Source organism: Chrysochloris asiatica, unplaced genomic scaffold, assembly GCF_000296735.1.
Source record: "Chrysochloris asiatica unplaced genomic scaffold, ChrAsi1.0 scaffold00056, whole genome shotgun sequence".
Lineage (NCBI taxonomy): Eukaryota > Metazoa > Chordata > Mammalia > Afrosoricida > Chrysochloridae > Chrysochloris > Chrysochloris asiatica.
Genome location: NW_006408574.1, coordinates 5,147,892 through 5,170,042, shown reverse-complemented (window position 1 = coordinate 5,170,042; position 22,151 = coordinate 5,147,892). Strand labels below are relative to the sequence as shown.

At 46.2% G+C, this 22,151-nt stretch overlaps 1 protein-coding gene across 1 annotated transcript in view; it reads left to right on the top strand.

Moving 5' to 3' along the window:
- The window catches only part of PGM5 (phosphoglucomutase 5), a 210,713-nt gene extending 189,012 nt beyond the window's left edge, over window positions 1-21,701 (top strand). Inside the window, exon 11 of the mRNA XM_006863728.1 lies at window positions 21,612-21,701. Coding sequence (XP_006863790.1) covers window positions 21,612-21,701 — 90 coding nt within the window. The remainder of the gene's footprint in view (window positions 1-21,611) is intronic.
- The last annotated feature ends 450 nt before the right edge of the window (window positions 21,702-22,151 follow it).

Genomic DNA, 22,151 nt, shown 5'->3' with positions numbered 1-22,151 from the left:
ACTCGATGGCACCTGACAACAACAACAACAACAACAACAAGTGGCGTAGGAAGGAATTTAGTATGGCTCAGTTGTACCAGATGAGTTACTGGGAAGACTTCTGTCTGGGAAACGAAACCGAGATGTCTAAGGTTTCTGTATTTCTGCTCGTTTTGGTGATAATCATCCTGGGATAGCGGTAGGGCAGATAGTGGAAGCTGAACTCACACTCTCCATTGAGGTGGACGGTTTTCCTGCCAGCTGAGGGCACTTTGTGGGGTGACTTGAGAAGTTGGTAGGTGGGAACAGGTGGTCCCCACGGGCTCTTACTGAATCTCTGATGACACAGTTGAGTGCTTGACTGTAGCCAAAAGTTTATGGTTTGAATCTACCCCCAGAAGACAGACCTGGTGATGTGCTCCGGAAACTAGGGCGTCCATGAGTCGGGTTGTCTTAGTGACAGCCAACACCAACAGTGTGTTAGAGTTCTGGGCCCTTCCTTGGACCTCCAAGACCCTTCGAGTCTTCTTAGACTGTGATCCGGGACATGTACGGATGTGTGTGTGAATGACAGTTAACCGCCACTACACACCCCTCATGCCAGCCCCCTGACAAGCCCCTCTCGGACCCCCATATTTGGGCAGTAGCTACCAAAACTAGTAGCCTTGTAGTTGACTGTAACTCCGGACGAGCCCATGTGTTTTCTGAGTAGAACTGTGCTCCGTAGGGTTCTTAATAACTGGTGTTTGGGAAGTACATCATGGGGCCGTTCTTCCAAGCATCTCTGGTTGGACTCAAACTACCAACCTTCTGGTTAGCAGCTAAGCACGTTAACCATGTACACCACCCAGGGACCCCAGTATATACAAGAGAGACCCTTATTCCAAATCTTGTGAGTTGGAATTGGCAAGACTAGTGACCTCGAGAAGCAGAACACAATTGAAGAACTAAAAGTTGTGACCCTGATCCCGACTGTGGGTCAAGTTTGGATCGACATCTAACCAAAACACCAAACTTGCTGTTGAGTCGACTCTGATTCATGGAGACTCTAGAGGGCAGAGTGGAACTGTGCTGGAAGATTCTCGAGGCTGCCATCTTTAAAAAAATTTATTATTGTTTGGGTGAAAATTTACAGAGCAAATTCGTTTTCCATTCAACAATTCTTACACGTTTTTGTTGTTTTGTGTGTGTGTGGTGTGGGTTGTGGTCCTCTCAATGCAGCAGCATTCCTCTGACTTCCTCTCTGGCATCCCGGTTTCCCTTCATCCTTCTCCCCTGCCCCTTCCCTACCATCTGAGCTTTAGGGGCAAATGTAGCCCATTTGGTCCTGTATGGTTGCTGGTTCTGAGGAACACATCCCTCCTGGCTGCTCACTTTACAGAGCTGTATAGTGTTTGAGTGGACTCTTGGTGAGGCTGTGGGGTCAGCACTGGACTTCAAACCACAAGGTCAGCTGTTCAAACCCACCAGCTGCTCCTCAGAAACCCTATGCAGGATCGTTAAGAGTCAGACCTGATTCGATGGCACAGCGGCAACAAGTGTGCTCCCCGAGGGTGGGCTTGAAGGGTGTCTAAGGACCCTAGTCCCAGGGGCCCATGGATCTCTCTCAGAATGGTAAGTCTGGTCCAGTTGGAATTTTGTTCCTCATTTTCCTCCCACTCTGTCCAGGCCCTTCTGTTGTGATTCTGATCAGAGAGATCAGCCATGGTAGCTGGGCACCATTTAGTTCTTTTGCCCTGTGGGTTCTGGAGGCCAAGGCTTATGTGGTCCATGTGTCTTTGATTTTCTTCACTCTTCTTCGCCTCAGACAGAAGAGAGTAATAATTCAATCATAGATGGCCCCTCGCTCGCTTGAAGATCCCAGTCACTACTCAGCAAAGCAGGAGAACATTGTCCTTGTGGACTGTGTTATATAGGTTGGCCATGTGTCTTCCTAGACTTTGGTCCTACGCCCCCAAGCTCAGTGACTCAGTCCCTCGAGGTGTTTGATTATGGCTAAGAAATTTAAGTAAATGTCGCCCCCTGTATGCCTTACTATATACCTGGATATATCTACAGCACATGTGAATATCAATGCCCATGTAGAATTAGTCCTTTACCAAACCATTCACCTCCCATACCTGTTCAGTTTGTGTGTCTACCTATGTAACAACTCATAGATTATTGTTTGTTATTGAGGTGGTTGCAGGAATGCATATGTAGAGGTGTGTATCATTGTTACCTTTAATTCATGCGTTCTTCTCAGTGTCTTCCTGTATCTTGGCTGTGCTGTGTGACCTCCCCCTTATTGGATGTTCACCCAAGTTAATATGTGTTTACTCTCTAGTTAGTAGTTCCACCTCTCTCTACCTGCTAGCCCTGGTCAGCATCAAAGGTTGCTTATTGTGTAAAAACCTTTTCTTGACTTTTTTACCATAGTGATCTGATCCAATATTTGCCCTTTTGTGACTGACTGACTTTCTTCAGCCTCAGGTCCTCCGTGTTATTATTCGTTTCACAGAGTCATCATTATTGTTGAATGCTTTTTAATACTTTTTAGTGCCATCGTTTGTCCGTCATCTGTGGATGTGTTTGCTCCCATTTCTTTGTTATGGTGGAGAGTGCTTTGGTGAACATGAGGATGCGTGTATCTATTTGTGTCCCAGCTATTCTTTCTCTAGGATATCTACTTAGTAGTGGGGTTGCTGGATCATATGGTATATCTGTTTCCAAATGTTTAACGAAGGGGCACACTGGGTTCCACAGTGATTGTAGCATTTTAAAGTCCTACCAGCAGCATGAGAATTCCAGTCTCTCCACACCCTGGATAGAATTTGTATTTTCTGTCTGGTTTTGTTTTTAACTTTGCTATATTAATGCTGGGATGAGGTGATATGTCAGTGATATTTTGATTTGTGTGGCACTGTAGGATTAGCACTGGACTGTGAACCACGAGGTCAGCAGTTCAAACCCACCAGCTACTCCTCAGAAACTCTTTACAGGGTTGCTATGAGTCAGAACCGACTCAACCGCACTTATCAACAGCAAGAGCAATGGCTGATGGGAGCACTGTGGCTCTGTAGGATAAGCACTGAACTAGATTGTTTTAGGTTTTACAGGTCTTTTATCCATTTTAAGATCAATTTTATGTGACATATGGATCCTATATCATTCTTCTGCAAATGGATGTACAATTTTGCCAGTACCGTTTGTTAGATGGGCTTTGTTTTGTGGATTTCAGTCCTTTGTTGAAGATGTGCTGTCCATGGTTGACTGGCTTTACTTCAGGGGCCTCAATTCTATTCCAGTGATCGATGTGTCTTGTTATATCAGTACCAGGCTGTTTTGACTACTGTGATTGTGTTGTAGGCTTTCCTTTAGTAGTGCTTTGCTTTTCCAGGAACTCGCTGCTTTCCATGTACAGTGGGTGATTCGTTTTCCATTTCTGTTAGAATGTTTATGGAATCAGTATTGAGATTGTATTATATCTAGTTCCGTTATATTGACATTTTCACAGTGTTATGTGTTCTGTCAATAACCATGATATGTTCTCCACTTGGGTAGGTCTCTTTTGGGGTCTTGACGTGGCATTTTGTAGTTTTCTCTGTAGACATCTTTTGTATCTCTGGTTTGATTGATTCCTGTGTTGCATCTTTTTTATAGCGATTATAAATGATACTCGTTTCTTGATACCCTATTCAGAGTCTTCTTTGTCTGTGTAAAGGAATCTGATTGATTTTTGTATGCTGATCTTGTACTTTGCTGAATCCTTCTTTTAGTTCTGGTACTTGTCTTGTTGAGTCTCCGGGGGAGTTTCTATGTATAGGGTCATATCATACCATTTTAGTTCTCAACAACACCACCAACCAATTTGGATGCCTTTTATTTCCCTTTCTTGCCTTATTGCTCTGGCTAGGATTTCTAATACAGTGTTGAATATGATCAGTGTTAAAGAGCAGCTATATCTGGTTCCCATTTTCTTTTAGTCTCTTTCTGTTGAGAATAATGTTGGACGCTGGTTTTCTGGATATACCCTTAATTATGTTGGGGAATCTCCATTCTGTTGCTATTTTACTGAGGGTTTTTATCCAGAAAGGTTGGATTTTATCAGTTGCGTTTCCTGAAGTGATTAAGATCATCACAACTGTTTCCCTTTATTTATGTGGTAAATTACTCAGATGGTTTATCTGCAGAACCACCCACATGTTTCTGACTTGAATCCCACTTGGTCGTGATCTATTACTTTTTGAAGTGCTGTTGGATTCTATTGGCTAGGATTTCACTGGGCATTCATGTCTCTATTCATGAGGGATATTGACCTATAATTTTCTGTTTACAGTGGCGTCTTTGCCTGGCTTTGGTGTTACGGTTATGCTGGCTTCATAGAATGGATTTAGGAGTATTGCATCATTTTTGATGTCCTGGAATCGTTTGGGTAGTATTGGTGTCAGTTTTTCTCTGGAATGCTTAGTAAAATTCTCCAGTGAAGCTCTCTGGGCCAGGACTCTTTGTGTGGGGAAGGCTGTCGTCTTTATGGGAGTGACTACCACATCTTTCTGCCATGGAGTGGGCTGGTCAGCTTAACTGTTGCCCTTTTGGTTAACAGCCAAGCATTTGAGCAACTGCACCATTGTAGCTTCTTGGATTAACATGTAGAGACCCTAAACTCAGAAAATTCTATTTCACTTGCTACTTCTCCATATGTAAATCATAAAGAAATTATAGCCTTACAAATAAATATTGGAAAACTGAACAGATTTTTCTTCCCCCCCCCCCCCCCCCATATATTCCTCACTCATTGCTGTTGAGTCCATGTCGGCTCATAGCGGCCTGTGAGACAGAGAAGGGCTGCCCCACGGGGTTTCCAAAGCTGTCATCTTTATGAATGTAGACTGCCACACACTTCTCCCACGGAGTCGCTACCTAGGCTTGAACTGCCGGCGTCTCGATTTAGCAGCCAAATGCTTAACTGTCCCACACGACCAAGATTTTCTGAAATAGGAAATATCAAATCTTAGCCAAACAAACATGTTCTATACTGGGGCCTCTGTGAGCTGTGTCCAAAGTTCATGCTCAGCCTGCCGTGCGTTACCCTGGTGCTGTTTGTGTCCACAGATCGCTGGGTCTTGCTGGAAATTGTTTACTCTGGCTGCAAAGCAAACATGAATGGGTCTGTGTTGGTCACGCTAGTGCAGAGGGTCAGTGGTCATAGTGCCTCTGAATGGGTTTGACAAGCTATGCCCAGCACAATCCGGCTTTCCCAGCATCCTCTTGGTTACAGCCAGGCTACACAACATGACCCAGTTTTAGTACCTTCCAGGAGAAGGCTACCCAGGCCTGCTTGGACCAGTGCCTTACTTTCACAGAGTAAATGTCCACCACGCTCCTAATTACCAGTGTCCAGACACGCTGCTTTGTTGCACTGTGTAGATTATGTGTACTTTTTTAACAAAGAGAGGGTCTGCGGCAACCCCGCATGGAGCATGTTTATGGGTACCATTTTTCCAATATTCACATATTCACTTCGTGTCTCTGTGCCTCATGCTGGTCATTGTCACAAGAGTTCCAGCTCTTTCATCACGCATTTCATGGACTATGACTTAGTGTGACCCTAACTTCGTGTGTGTGTGTGTTGTGTGTGTGTGTGTGTGTGCATCAGTTTTACTCTCATTGTTTCATTGCAATGATCACAATCTCCTCCGTGCATCATCATTCAACAGTATTTGCTTTTATTCCCTCTGTTTTATTGGAGGGGGCATGTACACAGAAACACTCCAGAATATATAATCATTTCAACAACCGAAGGGCACATTCTACAAGCCTGTCTCCTGGCCACAAGCACATAGCCTTTCTCTTTCCATGAATCTAGAGTCCTCAGCTGCTCCCTCTCTCCATGTCTCATCTCTGCCTCGATCTTTGGTGTTGCTGCTTCTCTGGGTAGGGTCCCACATTCCACTCATGCTTTTCTCCCTTGATGGTCCTAGGGTCCTCTGTTCCTGGACTGTAAGATTAACTACTCCCCTCTTTTTGTGTAGCTATAACTTTTATACACACCATTGTTGTTGATAAGTGCTGTCAAGCCGGTTCCAACTCATAGCGACCCTGTATACAGTTTCCAAGGAGTGGCTGGTGAGTTTGAGTTCAAACCGACTTTGTGGTACAGTGCTTAACCCACAGCACCACCAGGGCTCCTTTATAGGCAGGTGCTGGGGAACCAAGAAGTACACGTGAGTCTTAATTACGATGCTCACTTTTTGGCCGTGGTTGGGCACCGAACCTTAAGATTCGCATTCCTGTTTCTTGGTGAACCTGCCCAGATGGGGATGCTGGAGAAGACCTTCAGAAGAAAGCTCTGGATTTTCATGTGCAACCCTCAGATGTCTGGGGGAGGCAGCGCTGAGCTCATGGCTGGGGGGTCTGGGATCTGGGAGGGAAGGAAGGGGCTCTTCAGCTCTCCTGGCTGCACTCCGAAACAGCTTCTAGTTCGAATCCCTCCTCCCAGGACAGGCAGCCCTGCTCCGGCTCAGGGGAAGGGCTTCCAGCTTGTTTTTCCTCCAGGAATGCTGGCCGGATGGCAGTTCCAGCAGAGAGGGGGGTCCCTACCCTAAGGTTTAGGCCTTCAGTGACGAGGGAAACAAGGAAGAGTTATGAAATGCTCTTGGTGATTCTTATTACATTTCTGAGCATTTTTGGTGATAGAAATGGTCTGCGAGGCCTTGTTGGGTAGGTTGGGGCTCATGGCCTTCCCCTTCATGGGGCTGGAGGGCTCCACAAGGCAGTAGAGGAAAAAAGACAAGATCATCGGCACCTTTTCCGGGTGCGGACTTGAGAGCAGTGAGATTTTACTTTTACACTGTCCATCGGGGCGGAGTGGCCTCCTACTGAAAAGGCTGGATTTGGAACCAGATATCCTCTTGGGTATCTTTGAGGGGAGGTGAGTGAGGTTGTATGTGTATGGGGTCGTGTATGTATGTGTGGTGGAAGAATACATCACAAAACGGGGCCAGGCTGTGTGGGGGGTGGGCATTGGTGGGAGTATACGTCACAAAACATACACCATCTCCAGTTCTGCGTATAGAATTCAGGGACATTGATCATTCTTCAATGGTCCAACTCTTCTCGCTGGTCTATCCACCACAATTGCATCCACAGAGATCAGACAACTGTTACAACCTCTCAACTGTCGTCCTGGCACAAAACCAGCCTCTGAAACAGAAGAGGGTGTCTGTGTCCCAATAAAGCTTTATTGATGAGGTGGACGGGCACAGTGGTTGCACTTGGACTCAGACACGACAAGGATTGTGAGGGTCGCACGGATCAGGCAGGGTTGCTTCCTGTTACACCAGGAGTTGCTATGAGTCAGAACCACCAACTCGACAGCACCAAACAACGTAACAAATACTGAAGTTTCAATTTCCTATCCTTTTCACATCACAAAATATTCTTTTGATGTATTTTTCAACAGCGTGAACATGACCTTTGGGATATGGTGGTGGTTATGTGCCGTGGAATCGGTTCCAACTCTTAGCAACCCTGTATAGGGTTTCCGGGCTGCAAATCTTTACGGGAGCAGAAAGCCTCATCTTTCTCCCGCGGAACAGCTGGTAGTTTCAAACTGCTGACCTTGAGGTTCGCAGCCCGATTCGTAACCACTATACTACCAGAGCTCCTTTGGGATATAGATCCTACAAATCCTTCTCCTGCCAAACTATTAGGATGAATTTATAGGGACAGTGGCTAAGGATTAGGCATTGGGTTACCAGTCACGAGGTTGGTGGTTCAAACCCACCAAAAGATGAGGTGGTATACTCCCATAAAGGTTTCCAGTCTCAGAAATTCTAATGCACAGTTCTACTTTGCCCTATGGGGTCTCTGTGAGTCAGAATCCACTCAATAGCTGTGGGTAGATGGGGTGACTGGCCCGGCTGCAGAGTCCTGCTGTGCAACAGTTAAGGGCTCAGGTGCTAACCAGCAGGTCAGCAGTTCAAGCCACCAGCTGCTGTGTAGGAGAAAAATGCTGTGATCTTCTTACAAGATGACAGCATAGGAAACCCTATAGGGCAGGTCTCCTCTGATCTACGGGGTCACTATGAGCCAGAATCAGCTCTACAGCGATGGTTTGTGATCCCAGGTATCCGCTCCTCATTCTGGAAAACTGCAAAAAGGGTGGGAAATAACCCAGACAAAGAAATGTCTTGGGGTCGCTGAAGGTCTCAGCATCTTCTCAGATCCATTAACAAAAAGAGAAAGAACAAAATGGTCCCACTTTGTGTCTCCTTAGAAACCTACGTCAGTGCCCGCTCAGCAGTGCCAGTCTGTTGTTTCCTCTCACAGCTATGCCAGTCGAGCCGAGAAGTTCAAAATAACCTGCCGCTGAAGTTTAAAAAACATTTTAACGTGGTTTTACCCAGACACGAAGCTTTGCTGGAACTGGGGATAGACAGTCTCACACAACTCTGGCTCCTGGGAAAAGGTCATTGGTTTTAAAATACTTTGTGGTCACGTGACAGCTAAGCCTTAAAGGGAAACATTTCAAAAAACAAGGTCCTTTGTCAAATGTGTCACTTTTCCCATGGAAGATGTTGTCAGTGTCCCAAACCCAAAATCCAAACCCCCTCCATCAGCTCAATTCTGACTCATGGTGACTGAATGTAGAGATACTGCCCAGCTTTGCAGGTAAATTCCCAGCTCCGGCTGTGTTCCGAGTTCAGCTCTGCCTCTGAATTAGCTGTGTGGTTTTTAGCCAGTTATGTACGGATGCTGGGCCTCAGTTTCCTCATCTGTAAGACTCAGATTATAGCACCCACCTCATAGACACTTGTGAGATGAACCCGATATGTACATTTGGGATCATTCTTGGCCTGTGCTAGACACTCGGGCTGCAAGTGAACTATTAAAATGTGGACACTACAGATTGCTCAGGAAGAACCCCAGCACCAGCACCCAAGGAACCACCTGTGATGGGAATAAGAGGCAGCATCGCCCTCTTAAGGCCCCAGAAGCCACAAATTCATTCTCTGTCTCCTTGAAGAGCCAGTTCTATTGCCTGTGACCGAGTCCCAGCCAGGAGATATCACCATCTCTGGCTTCCGAGGTTGCCGAGGCAACAGCAGGGATGTCTGTGATGGCCAGCTGCGAGTTTGCCAGGGCGAGTCCTCCTGGCAGCCTTCAGTGGAGCTGGGCTCAGTGCTGGGACCAGGTTGTCTCTACATTTGGCTGCCTGGCATCATGGTGCCGGCCTACTCTCCCATGCTGCCCTCAGCTCTGCAAGGCCTAGACACAAGGACCCCACTATGTGAGGACAGGAAGGAACCCCTTCTCCTGGGCTCACTCACTCTAATTTACAGGAGCAGCCATGCACATGCAGTGCACAATGCCCGCAAACACACATATGGCTCGCCTGTGTGCCAGGCACCGTGCTAAGGGTTCCCTGCCCTGAGCTTGCTGAACCCTCAGAACAGTCCTCATCTCACGAGAGCACAGTCGAAGCTGAAAGAGGTCAAGTGATTTCGTCAAAGGGACACAGCTCGGAAGGGCTAGAACCAGGTGTTGACCCCAGGCATCGCTGCCTTGGAGAACTCGCTTTTTTTTTTTTTTTACAATTTATTTTTGTTGTTGAGCATATACGTAGCCCTGGTGACATTGAGGGTTAGACATTGGCTTGCTACCTGCAAGGTGGATGGCTCAAACTCACCAGCTGCTTTGTGGGAGAACGTTTTACAGTCTCGGAAGCCCTATACAGGGTCTCTGTGAATGGGAATGGACTTGATGGTATAGTGGGTTTGGTTTGAGTTTTGGTGGTGCAGTGGCTAAGCACGCAGCTGCTCACTGAAAGAAAGGCTGGTGGTTCGAACCCATTAGCCGCTCTGTGATAGAAAGATGTGGCAAATCTTCTTCCACGAAGATGACACCCTTGGAAACCTTCAGGGGTGGGGGTGCAGCAGCCCTACCTTTAGGGTGGCTGTGAATGGGAATCGATTCGTCCATCAGCGATGTTGGTTTGAGACAACCCACAGCAAATCCTATACCAGCCCCCCTGCGGCTTCATGTACATTTCAGTGAGTGAGTGTGTTCCTTCCGGTTGTACAGTGTTCTCAACCTCCATTTATGGGTTGTTCCTGCCGCTGGACATAAACCCACTGTCCTGTGTAATCTTCCCAGGGGCTGTGGTTACTTTGAGCCTGTACAGTCAGTTCTCCAAAGAGCACACGCTCACGGCTGATGTTCTCAACTAGTTCTGCTGATTCTGTTGTGCATGGGCTTCCCATGAGTCGGGGATCAACCTGACAGCTGGAGCAGCGGTGGCAAGAAAGGAGCAAGGCTTCCAGGATCCTGAGCAGAAAGCTGAACAGAATCGCATGAGTATACCTATCCTAGGTATGACCAATCCACAGCAGTGGGGCTGGGCCCCGGAGCCCTGTGCTTCAGAAGTGGGGGAGATGAGGAGACAGGACGTGCTATCAGAGACCTTTGAGTGTCTGGAGAAATGGGGTCCTATAGGGGTTTTGTGGCCTCTGGTTTCAGTCTAACAGCTCCAGTTCTGTTAACAGTTTTGAAATTGGGATGGAGGGAAGGCAGCTCCCCTCTAAACCAGCATGTGTATTTCTCAGGAAAGATGTCTTTGAAGTCTGTAGTGGAAATGGTAAGACCTGGTAGGGACTTCATCGAGAGGAAGGGATGGAGACGGTGTGGTCCTTTGTCGACCTTGGAGTTAGCAGTCCTGTGTTTGTTCTGCAGCATTAGCTGTTGTCAGCTGTGCTGACAGTGTTTCTCTGCCCTTCATAAGGTCCTCAGTGACTAAATATTCGGAAGTAGTCTGTCTCTCCCTCTTCCTAGTCTGTCTTCATCTAGAAGCTCAGCTGAAACCCGTCTACCATGGGTTACTCTGCTGCTGGGATTTAAAACTCCCACGGCAGACCTTCCAGAATCACGGCCACTCACAAGCCACCACAGACAAGTGGTACGACAAACTGACAGACGAGTGGTGGGGTCCACAGGTATGTTGTTGTTATTGTTAAGTGCTGTTGAGTCGGGCCTGACCTATAGCGGCCCTGTATGGAGTTTTCAAGTAGTGGCTGGTGGGTTTGAACCACCAACTTTCTGGTCAGCAGTCTTATTACCCAATAAGCAAAGTCAATGTGGGCTAGCTTGTGCTTACTTACTCATTATGGTGAACAGTTTCACCACACCAAAGATTCTGCTTCTAGGTCTGGCTGACACCTGTCTCTCTCCCAGTCCCCGCCCCAGCCCCTCTCTACAGAAGCAAAGCCTCTTTGCAAATCATCAACCTCTGACAGAGACAGAGAAACCCAGCCAGCAAGGTAAGCACGAGCTGACTTGTGCTTATCTACTAATCTTTCATGAACAATCTCACATGTGTTTCTGACTAACGTAGCAAAACCCATGTGAAATTGTTCATAGCAGATTAGTAAGTAAGCACAGGTAAGCACCTGCTTAGCTTGCTTGTAGGGTAACCTACAAGGGTGCGGGGGCTAGGATTTACTACACATGCTTTGAAGGCCACAATTCAACCTGTAATCAGGGATTAGAAAGCAGAGAGAAAAGGTCAGAGTGACCAGAGAGGCCGTCGAATTCAATTTAAAGTCTGAACTCTCGCACATTGGTGGTTGTTTATACTATGAGACAGTGAAGGGGCCCAGCTTCTCCCTAATGCCTTCCAGCTGCTCCCGGGACATTTTGCCAGAATCTTCTCTCTGCCTTTCTCCATCTCCACCCCATTCTTCTCCCATATGCGGAGCCAGTTGGAGCTCACATTGGAACAAAAAGGAAAATTGGTCTCATGCTTTTTTTTAATGTTTTATTGTGAATTATGTGATAGTTTACATGGGAGAACATTAGGTTTACATTCATCCTATCGTATATCGTTTCGTTGCCATGATTACAATCCCCTCCATGCATCATCAACCAACCAAAGGAAGGGTATGCCCCGCAAGCCTTACCACCACCACCACCACCCCAGGTCCTCAGCACACAGTCCCTCCCCCTGTCTGTCATGGCTCTGTTAGTTGGGATTCACCATCTGCAAGCCACCCGGCACCTCCTAAAGGGTCTGACGGTCATGAAGGGAGGATGACCGAGAAGCCGGGTGACCTGGACAGCCTGGTGTCCATCTGGCATGTCACTGTATTCCTGGGAGACTGGTTTATGTGCTGTTTTGATTGGAAGTATTCCATCCACGTATATCTTGGACTTACTTGTCCCCCACCACGAGAGAGCTTCAGAGAAGACCATTCCTGACATGGGAGAGATACATCAACTCCCTCAGGGTGGGAGAAAGATGAGGCTGTTTGCTCCCGTAAAGATTTACAGCCTCAGAAACTGTGTATAGGGTCCCTATGAGTCAGAACTGACTCCACGGCACATCCCCACCACCACCTCAGGGTGGGACTCTAGAATGATCTGGTGTCACTTCTTATACGGGATAGTCTGGCTAATTTTAGGCCCACTTTAGATGAAACAGGCAGGTAGATTTATTCAGTGAAGAGGAAGGGCCTTAGAGTCAGGAGCAAGGTTATCTCTGTTTAATTAAGAGCAACATAGCTGCAGCGTTTAGCATTTTCATTTAGCTCTTGCTAGGAAGCAGGTGTTTTGTTTTCAGCCAGTTTCTCATCTATACGCTCTGCTGTTTTGTTGTTAAGTGCCGTCGAGTCGGTTCCGACCCATAGCAAATCCTTACGGGAGTAGAAAGCCTCTCTTTCTCCCGCGGAACGGCTGGTAGTTTCGAACCGCTGACCTTAAGGTTCGCAGCCCGATTCGTAACCACTACGCTACCAGAGCTCCTTGAGTGGATTTAAAATAGGTAGTGATCTTGGAGGACCCCTGGTGGAGCATTGGGCTGCTAATTGCAAGGTCAGCAATTCAAACCCACCTGCCTCTCTGAGGGAGGAAGGTGAGGCAGTCTGCTCCTGTAAAGATTTGTTGTTGTTGTGAAGTGTCGTTGAGTCAGTTCTGACTCAGAGCGACCCTCTAGAGGGTTTCCAATTCTTTAAATCTTTGCGGGAGCAGAAAGTCTCGTCTTTCTCCCGCAGAGCAGCTGGTGGCTCGGACCACCAACCTTGTGATTTATAGGGCAGTGCTTATCCTATGGTGCCACTGTTGTTGTTAAGTGCCATGGAATCGGTTCCGACCCATAGCGACCCTGTATAGGGTTTCTGAAGAGGAGAAGTTGGTGAGCTTGAACCACCGACCTTGTGTTCGAACGGCTTTGCAGTCTGGCGCATTAACCCCAAGCACCACACCAACCTTGGACTTCCTTGGGGCCAAGTTTACTCTGTCCTCTAGGGTTGCTGTGGACCAGAGTTAACTCCATGGTTGTGAGTTTAGTGATCTTGTTGCTGCTAATAGGGGAGTCTGTGGCTCGTGGCAGAATGCATCATTGTCCTGTCCTACTATGGCCGAGGCCATTGTAACAGCACAGTGGATAAAGTACTCGGCTGCTCACTAAAAGGTCAGCAGTTCGAACCCACCAGCTGCCCCTTGGACAAAGCTATGGCAGTCTGCTTCCATAAATATGACGGCGTCAGAAACCCAATGGGAGAAGCTCGACTCTGCCCCAAGGGTCACCGTTCGATTCCACTCAACAGCCACAAGCATGGCCTTAGACTAAGCAAACAGCTCCTTCCGCTTGAATACAATCATCATTGAGTGAAAAGAAGGCACTGCAGGGTTCCCTGGTGGTGTAAAAGGTTAAGCGCTCACTTGACAATTAGCCAAAAGGTTGCCAGTTCAAGCCCACCCAGAAGTGCCTTGGAAGACAGGCCTGGTGACCTGCTTCCAGTGGTCACAGCACTGAAATCCCTATGGAGTATGGCGTTGTTACATAGCTTGCTAAAAACTATACAGCTAGCAGTAGTGTGGTGCTGAAGGTTAAGCACTGGACTGCTAACCGTGAGGCCAACAGCTCAAACTCACCAGCTGCTCCTCAGGAACCCTTTACAGGGTCGCTATGAGTTGGAAGTGACTCGATGGCATTTAACAACCACAGAAGTAAGTGAGTAAGAGGCAGAGCTGAACTCGGAGCCTAGCCAGTGCTGGGAACCTAACTGCAAAGCAGGGCTGTCTCACCATCCCGGGTGGATGCTGTTGTATAGCTGCTGCCCAGTCAGCCCCCTGCACACGGTGACCACATCCACACTGCCCAGTCCTGCGTCATACCCATGACCAGTTGCAGATCAGACAGCTGTGGTCCGTAGGGTCAGCATTAGATTCCTGGACCGTCTCCCTAGCCCATGTTCATCTGGAAACTCCACCGACACCTGTTGAGTATCCCCCAACACACAGTTCTCCACTGACAGGTGTTGTCTGGCCAAGAATTGAACCTGGGTCTCCTGCGTGGAGCCCTGGGGTGGCGCTGTGGAATAAGCACTGGACTGCTAACTGGGAGGTCCATGGTTCAAACTCACCGGCTGCTCCTTGGAAACCCTATATATGGTTGCTATGTGTCGGAACCAACTTGACGGCCCTTAACAACAACAACTCGTGCATGGAGGTCAAAAATCTAGTTCTCAAGACCAAAAGTGTTCTGTCTGTCGAACAAGAGTAGATGGTGGGGAGAGTTACATAGAACACACACCAACTCAGCATTCTTGCTGACCACTGGTGAGCACTAATGAACACTCTTTCTTCATCCTTCTGGCAGCAGGCTGGATATGATGGATTCTCATCCTCACCCCAGTAGGCCCACCTCTGGCAGGGAGACAACAACCTCTGTTGCTTTAACTTCCTGGCTCATACGAGGAAGCCCATGTGATGTTTACTGGTGGAAGATGAGCTAAAACACCATCAAGAATGCAGGCATACCTCGTTTTACTGTGCTTTGTTTAATGTAGTTTGCAGAGTGTTTTTTTGTTTTGTTTTGTTTTTTAAACAAATTGAAGGTGTTGGTGCCTCTGCATCAAGCAAATGCATCGGAGCCCTTTTTCCACCACGTGTGCTTACCTCGTGTCTCCGTGTCCCCTTTTGGTCATTCCCACGCTGTCATCCTAGTGCACACTGCAGACAGCAGTAGACTCCAGCGTCACTTGTGAACGCCCTGGGAAACCCCAGCGTCCATTTGACGTGCTTGATTGTGATCTTCACTTCACGGTGGCGATCGGGAGCTGGAATCTGCAATCTCTCTGAGGCTGGCCTGCTGTATTAACTGCCCCCCAACACAGGAAGTGACAAGAACTGTCACCCCCCACCCTCTCACCCCTTTGACTCCACTTCTGCCCCCCACCCCCCACCTTTACTGTTTGGACAGACCAGCCCAGTGCCAGTCTCCTCCACAAACTGAGACAAATTGTGCTTAAAAAGTGATTGGGTTTCTGGCTAGGGTTTTGTTTTCATCTAAATACTCGGTTAACTGTTTAAGTCTTGTGACATGTGGACCATTTACACCTCTCCTGTGAATAATCTGATGTCTCTTCTAGCCACAGTCTGTAACTCCCACCAGGCAATGTTTCCGCCCTGCTAGGTCTGGGTGAGAGAAGGTGGGAGAAGATACTAATTCAATGACAGGACCCAGCTGTGGATGTTAGCAGAGTTCATTGTAATTGTCAAAACTTGAAACTCCAGCATGGGTTTAAAATGAGTCATCTGAGAAGCAGGAAGAGGCATCTCACTGCCATCAAAGAGGACGACCCAGGAGTGGAGCACATCCTTTGGACCCCGAGATCTCTGTGCATTGAGTCTCATCGACCCAGGGACAGGAAGCTGTGACCCTGGAGGTGGGGCAGAGGAGCAGCAGAACCAAGAGCCAGAGCACTAGGCAGAGCGGTGGGCTTCCCAGCCCCCGGAGCAACTAAAGCTGAGTGCCTTTGGGCAGAAAGTTTGTTTGTAGAGTGTGGTGGCTCCAGGTTTGAAGTGGAGAGGGAGCCAAGTCCCGAGGCTGAGGCTCACGGTGGACTGTGTGTCCTGTGGACATTAGCAGCAGCTGACTGGACCATGCACACCCTGAGCATTTCTGAACCTGTATTGTACGTACCCTGTTCCTTTCCCTAATAAACCCCGTAACTGTAAGTGTGGGGTCCGAGTCCCGTGTGGCCACTACAGTGGATCATTTGACTAGTCAGAGTCTTGGGGGGTTTGGTTTGGTTCATCTGGTTCACAGACTCCTTCAAGCTCCTATGAAGATGCACCGTCTTGGCAACCCTCAGCGGAGGTGCTCTTCTCATTCCCCTGGGTCCTTGAGTCTTGGACACAGGGGCAGTGGGTTGGGTGGGTTTTGCTTGTTTGTTTCCGTTTACTGGGGCATTTGTTTGTTTATGATTCTCATTTACTTGAGCATGAACTAAACAACAACACAAATCAATCCACAAAGAAGAAATATTGTCTTAGTTCTCTCGTGCTGCCGTAACGAATTTCACAAGTGAGGGGCTTTGGCAGAAACGTAGTGTCTCATAGTTTAGGAGGCTGGGAGTCCAGATTTGGCTCAAAAGGAGCATTCTCTGTCAACTCCGGGAGGGTCTTGGTCTCTTTTATTTCTGTGCCTTAGTTACCTGGTGAGCATCAAGTGCTGCGGCATCTTCCTTCCCCAGGGCAGGTAGAGATTCTAAAGAATGATAAACTGTGGACTACCTCCTCTGGTTACTCATGCATTTGAACGGAATGTGTATGTTACATGCATACAAGTATCTGTATGTATGTGTGTTACATACTCAGCATGTAACTTCTTTTTAGATGAAACTATACTATCTGAAATGGAATGCAAGAGTGTGTGTTAACCATTTCAGCAGAATGAGATCAACTGCATTATAAAATTTGCATAGTGGATGCAGGAGAGTCTGAACTTGACTCTATACCACATTTTCTATTCAAGAATGTTGTTGTTGTTGTTGTCAGGTGCCATCGAGTCGGAACCGACTCATAGCGACCCCATGCACAGCAGAACGAAACAATGTCTGATCCTGGGCCAATCTCACTACCGCCGCCACACTTGACGCCATCAGTGATGTCACCTGGCTGAGTCCACATAATTTACAACAAAGATAAGGAGTCAGTGGCCTTTGTTGTTTCAACAACCAATGCAAAATTCGGTTGATGTTCCACGACAAAAAACTGCCTTTTACCAAATTTGCTTTAAAATAGCTTATAGTTCTACTTTGAGGCTTGTTTTGTGATAGATGCTATAACAAATGAAACAATGCCAACAAGAAATTAAATGATCAGAGAACAAATATTACAACAAAATACTCTATTTTCTTTTAGATAGATCTTTCCTCTCTAACATGTTGTCATTAAAATTGTGCCTTTCTTTCGTTTGCTCTCATGAAATCTTCAGTGATTTTTTGTCACAGTTAAGCCACCAAGCAGCATCTACTTCCATATATAATAAGAATAATGAATTGATTCTTTCATCAATCACTGTTGTACACTGAGGGTTTTTTTTAGTCTCTTTAAAGGACAGAAATGAGCATTCTGTTGAGCACTTTGTAATCATTAAAGTTAGGAATATGCGTGAAGCAGTTTCAGCATCAGGATATCAGCATTGTAGTTTATGACGTAATAGAATTATACATGACTCTGGGTGTAGGGCTGTAGGATCAGCACTGGACTGTGAACTACAAGGCCAGCAGTTCAAAGCCACCGGCTGTTCCTTGGAAACCCTATATATATATATATATATCAAAGCCACCGGCTGTTCCTTGGAAACCCTATATATATATTGTTGTTAAGTGCCATCAAGTTGGTTCTGACTCATAGTGACCCTGTACAGGGTTTCCAAGGAGCGGCTGGTGAGTTTGAACTGCCAACCTTGTGGTTCAAAGCAACCTTGCAGTCCAGTGCTTTATCCCGTAGCACCATTGCCAGGACTCCTAGAGACAGCAGAGGAAAAATTGTGTAGAGTAACAGAAAGATAGTGAATATCAACTGTGCCTGGGCAGCGATCTATTGCTCTGTGCCCGTCAAGATGATGTGAATGAAGGTATTATGAAAGCGGCATATTCATTACGTTCCTAAAATGTCTTCTGTTGCCTCTTTAACATCCTGACATGTTGGCAGCATTGTTTTAGGACTGACGTCTGCTCTTAGAAAAACCAATGTTGTAGACTCCATCCTACAACATTGTGAAACATAGTGAAACCTTTGCTTTGTGATTTCATCACTAGTATTTTATAAGATAGGGTATGTGATCCATCCACCGCTCAACAGGTTTTCCATCTGGGGAAGACACGTCCTTAAAATGTTACTCAGTGGATCTGTATGAGAACAATTAGGAGTGGATCTACAGACAAACAAATTGATCTATACTTACTTCACTGAAAACAGTTGATTGAACTTTATCACTTATTAAGTTTATTAATTTTTTACAGGGTGTTTTAGACATATACTATGGCTTGTCCTTTTCTATGATACCTTTTCTGAGATATGACCTGCTAAAAATGGGTTAAACTAAACAGGAACTACAAGGCACCCAGCCCCCATCTTGTGGGGACCCAAACACTTCACTTCTTCCTCAAAAACATAGTTCATGGGGACAGCGAGAAGGCGTGGCAAAACGACTTTCCAGAACTGACATTCTTCACTGATTTTTGTTTCCAGTTCATGAGTTAAAGCCAAAACCATGTCTTTGGTTTCATTGCGACAACATACAATCTGTACAAATTAAACTGCTTTCATGTTTGTTAGTCATATTCAGATTGTACCCATCACTAAATCCATCTGTGTAGCAGATCAAGAACTAAATGATCCAGGACTGAATGGTTTGCTAACAAAACAGTATACACAGCTGACTGTTAGAGAATACAGTAACTGCTCCCACTTACAATTTTTGCCATTTGTCTTACACCCTAGACATGTATTTGTGGGTGCAGAACTTTTTTATTTTCCAGGAAGTTTTGACATGAATTTTCAAATGGCACTTCAATGTTGATAATGACTTGCTCCTCGTTCTAGCCAATAGTTTACATCATAAGAAGAAAAATTCTTTCACAAAGCAGAGTCTGAATTTCTGCTATCTATGGAGTCCTGGTGTGGCGCCGTGGGCTAATGCGTCAGATTGCAAAGTCATTTGAACTGCAAGGTCAGAGGTTCAAGCTCACCAGCTGCTCCTTGGAAACCTTATACAGGGTCGCTGTGGGCCAGAATCAACTCGATGGCACTTCACAATAATGTGGAGTCTGTAGATGGGACCGTTTCAGATTCTAAAATAGTTTCACTTTCTACACCATTATTATTTTTACTCCAGCAAGGAATGGATGCAGCATTTGGAACAACTTCTGTTATATTCCTATTGCTATTAATAATTTCAGCACTAGCGGTATCAGCACGATGGTTTGCAACCATTAAACTCGCACATTCAATGGAAGACATTTCTTCTGATTCATTAAAAAGTTTTAAAAAGGAAGTTCATTTTGAAACAGTCTTCGGGGGTTCACAAATCCAATTTTTCCCTCCTGCAAGTTGTCACCATTTCATTTTAGCTGGATATAAAATTATGTCACCTTTTAAATTTAGGTCTGCCAAATTTATTGAAGAATTGAAAATAAATAATGTGTTGCTGTTTTGCTGTTGTTGTTATGTGCCTTCAACAAAGTAAGATTTACATTCAAATTTGGATGATAACTGAAAATTTTATATTTGAAAATTAGTAAAAAAAAATTAATTGATTTGAAACTTCAGAAATAGTACTTAAAGTCAGTTGGAAATAATTTCGTTCGTTTGTTGTATACAATGTCTGGCGGGCTCTTTGCAGAGCTTCATGAATGGTTTTTGTCTTGAAACTACTTAACATTTTACCCACTTTCTGCTGTTTGATGCTGCATCTTCGACAGTTCATTGGACAACTGCTGACCAGCAATGGGGGCCCGAGAGGTCACAAAAAGCACGATGCATACACCTGCACAAGGGTGTGAGGAGTCCTGGTACAGTGCTGTGGGCTGAGCGCTGAACTGCTAGCCACAAGGTCATTGGTTCAAACCCACCAGCCGTTCCTCAGAAACCCTTTACCGGGTAACTATGAGTCAGAACCAACTCAGCAGCGCCTAACAACAGCAGCTGAATCTGAAAACATCCTGTTTTGGTTTGTTCTGTGCTGGACAGGACCAGATACATGATTACAGTTTGGATGGTTCTTTGTTCTGTGATTGATGAGAGAGAAATGAACATGAGGTTCTACCCGATCAGTCGGAAATGGAAGGAAAATATAAACATTACTGTGCACAAAGTTTACGAAACATACATCCTGCTTCTCTTTGGAACTGTTCAACTCCCACATTCGGCTAGAACTGCTGTAAACATAGCACCCCTTCCTGACCTGCAAGTTTTGTTTTGTGAGCCAAACATTGCCAACCAATTTCTTATAAGAAAGTCAGTCTGCAGGAAAGGCTGTGCGGTTCACAGCTCACCAATTAAAACAAAAATGAGTGCCTCCTTTGCCTAAAGAATTAGGTAAAGGAGGCACTCATTTTTGTTAGCACCTGCACCTGCACCTGACCCTGGCATCTAGGTGCCAAGAAGCAAGGCTTGTCTCAGGATGCTCCCGATCACCCTTCCACACACCTGGCCCTCTGCCCTTGTCTGACTTAGAATGCGTACCTTCCCTTCCACCCTGTATCTGTTAGGGACTGCTAAGGCGTGCAGGTAACGGAATCACCTCCCTTCCTGAACTTCTCTGAATTGTGGGGTCCTTGTTTCTTCTGACAGGCCCACATTTCCCCAGCTTGTTTCCTACCCCAACATAAGGATGTGATTTCCCCAAATTCTGGGATTCTTGTTTCCTGCCTTACTCCAGTGTCTCCCAAACTTGTTGTCTCTCACTGTCACCAGAGTGTGTGTGTGTCTTTCATTAAACTCCCTTTGTTTTTACTTAAGTCTGTGCTTTTGTTTTGAAGTGTTTCTATCTGTGCTCTGCTTGGGAACAAAACAAAAAACATGTAACTTGATAAATATAAACTCACCATGACAATACCATCAATAAAAAGGTCACATGATATTGTAGCTAGACAACTCTCACTGGAGACGTGTTCTGTCTTGGTTGAAATGGTATGATTGGCAGCAAACACAGGGTTTCTGTGATGTTGAGTCGGTTCTGACTCAGAATAACTCTGAAGAGCAACCTCCTCCTCACAGGTTTCTGAGGAGCAGCTGGTGGGTTTGAACTGCTAACCTTGTGGTTAGTTATTGCTGTTGTTTTTAAGTGCTGCTGAGTCAGTTCTGACTCACAGCAACCCTGGATAGGGTTTCCAAGAAAGATTGCTGAGCTTGAATCGCTGCCCTTGCAGTTCAGTGCTTATCCAACAGTGCCACACCAGGAGTTAGGGAAACAAACACAGAAAGCTAAAAAACAGATTCTTAAAAAGAAAGTACAGAGAGATGTGAGAATTCTAGCATGTGTGTGTGTGTATGTAGCAAAGGGAGACTGTGTGGGGCCTTTTAGAGCTTCTGTTCTGTTTATGGACTGCCCAGCAGGTGGGTTGCACCGTTTCCTGTCTTAGATGAACTGTTTGGGAAGCTGGCTAAGACTTTGGAGATCATTGTCCTCCTCTCATTTTATGGAAAAGACAGAAGGTAGAACCTGTTCGGATGACTCTGCAGGGAAATCGAATCTGGATCCAGATACCTGTAGCCGAAACCCATCCTCACCCCATCTCCCGTGAATCCTTGAGTTCTTGAGTTGCCTGCTCACGAGTTGTCTCTTCTTCCTTCTCCAGGCGGTGCTGAGCCCTCTCATAGCTATCGCTCTGAAGATATCCCAGATCCACGAACGAACTGGCCGGAGGGGCCCCACAGTCATCACCTGAACGGACGGCGGCGGGAAGGTGGCTCGCTCAGCACCCTCGGCAGAGACACCACACCAGTGACGGCTTCTTGCTACCTGTTTGTGCCTTCTATGACTTTGGGAAAATCATAGTTTGTTTTTTGTTTTTTGCTGTTGTGGGGGCCTGGGGTGGGAAAAGATAAAGGAATTTGTTTAGTTTGGGCTTGGGTCAGTTCCTCCAAATGCTACAGGGTCTTTAGATGTCTGCTCAAGTCACAGTGTCATCTGAAATCGATATTTTGTCATTTAGAGGAAGCTCTGCTTAATGGGAGAGAATATATGGGCTGGGAAAGTCTTCATCGGGGCATCAGCACGTCCTTGGTGATTAAAATGAGTCACAGCCGTTGGTATCTCTGGGCAGGCCGAACCAGACACTCCTCAGATGAGATGAGGATTTAACTTTTCATCCTAGGTCAGATTCAACAAAGGAGGA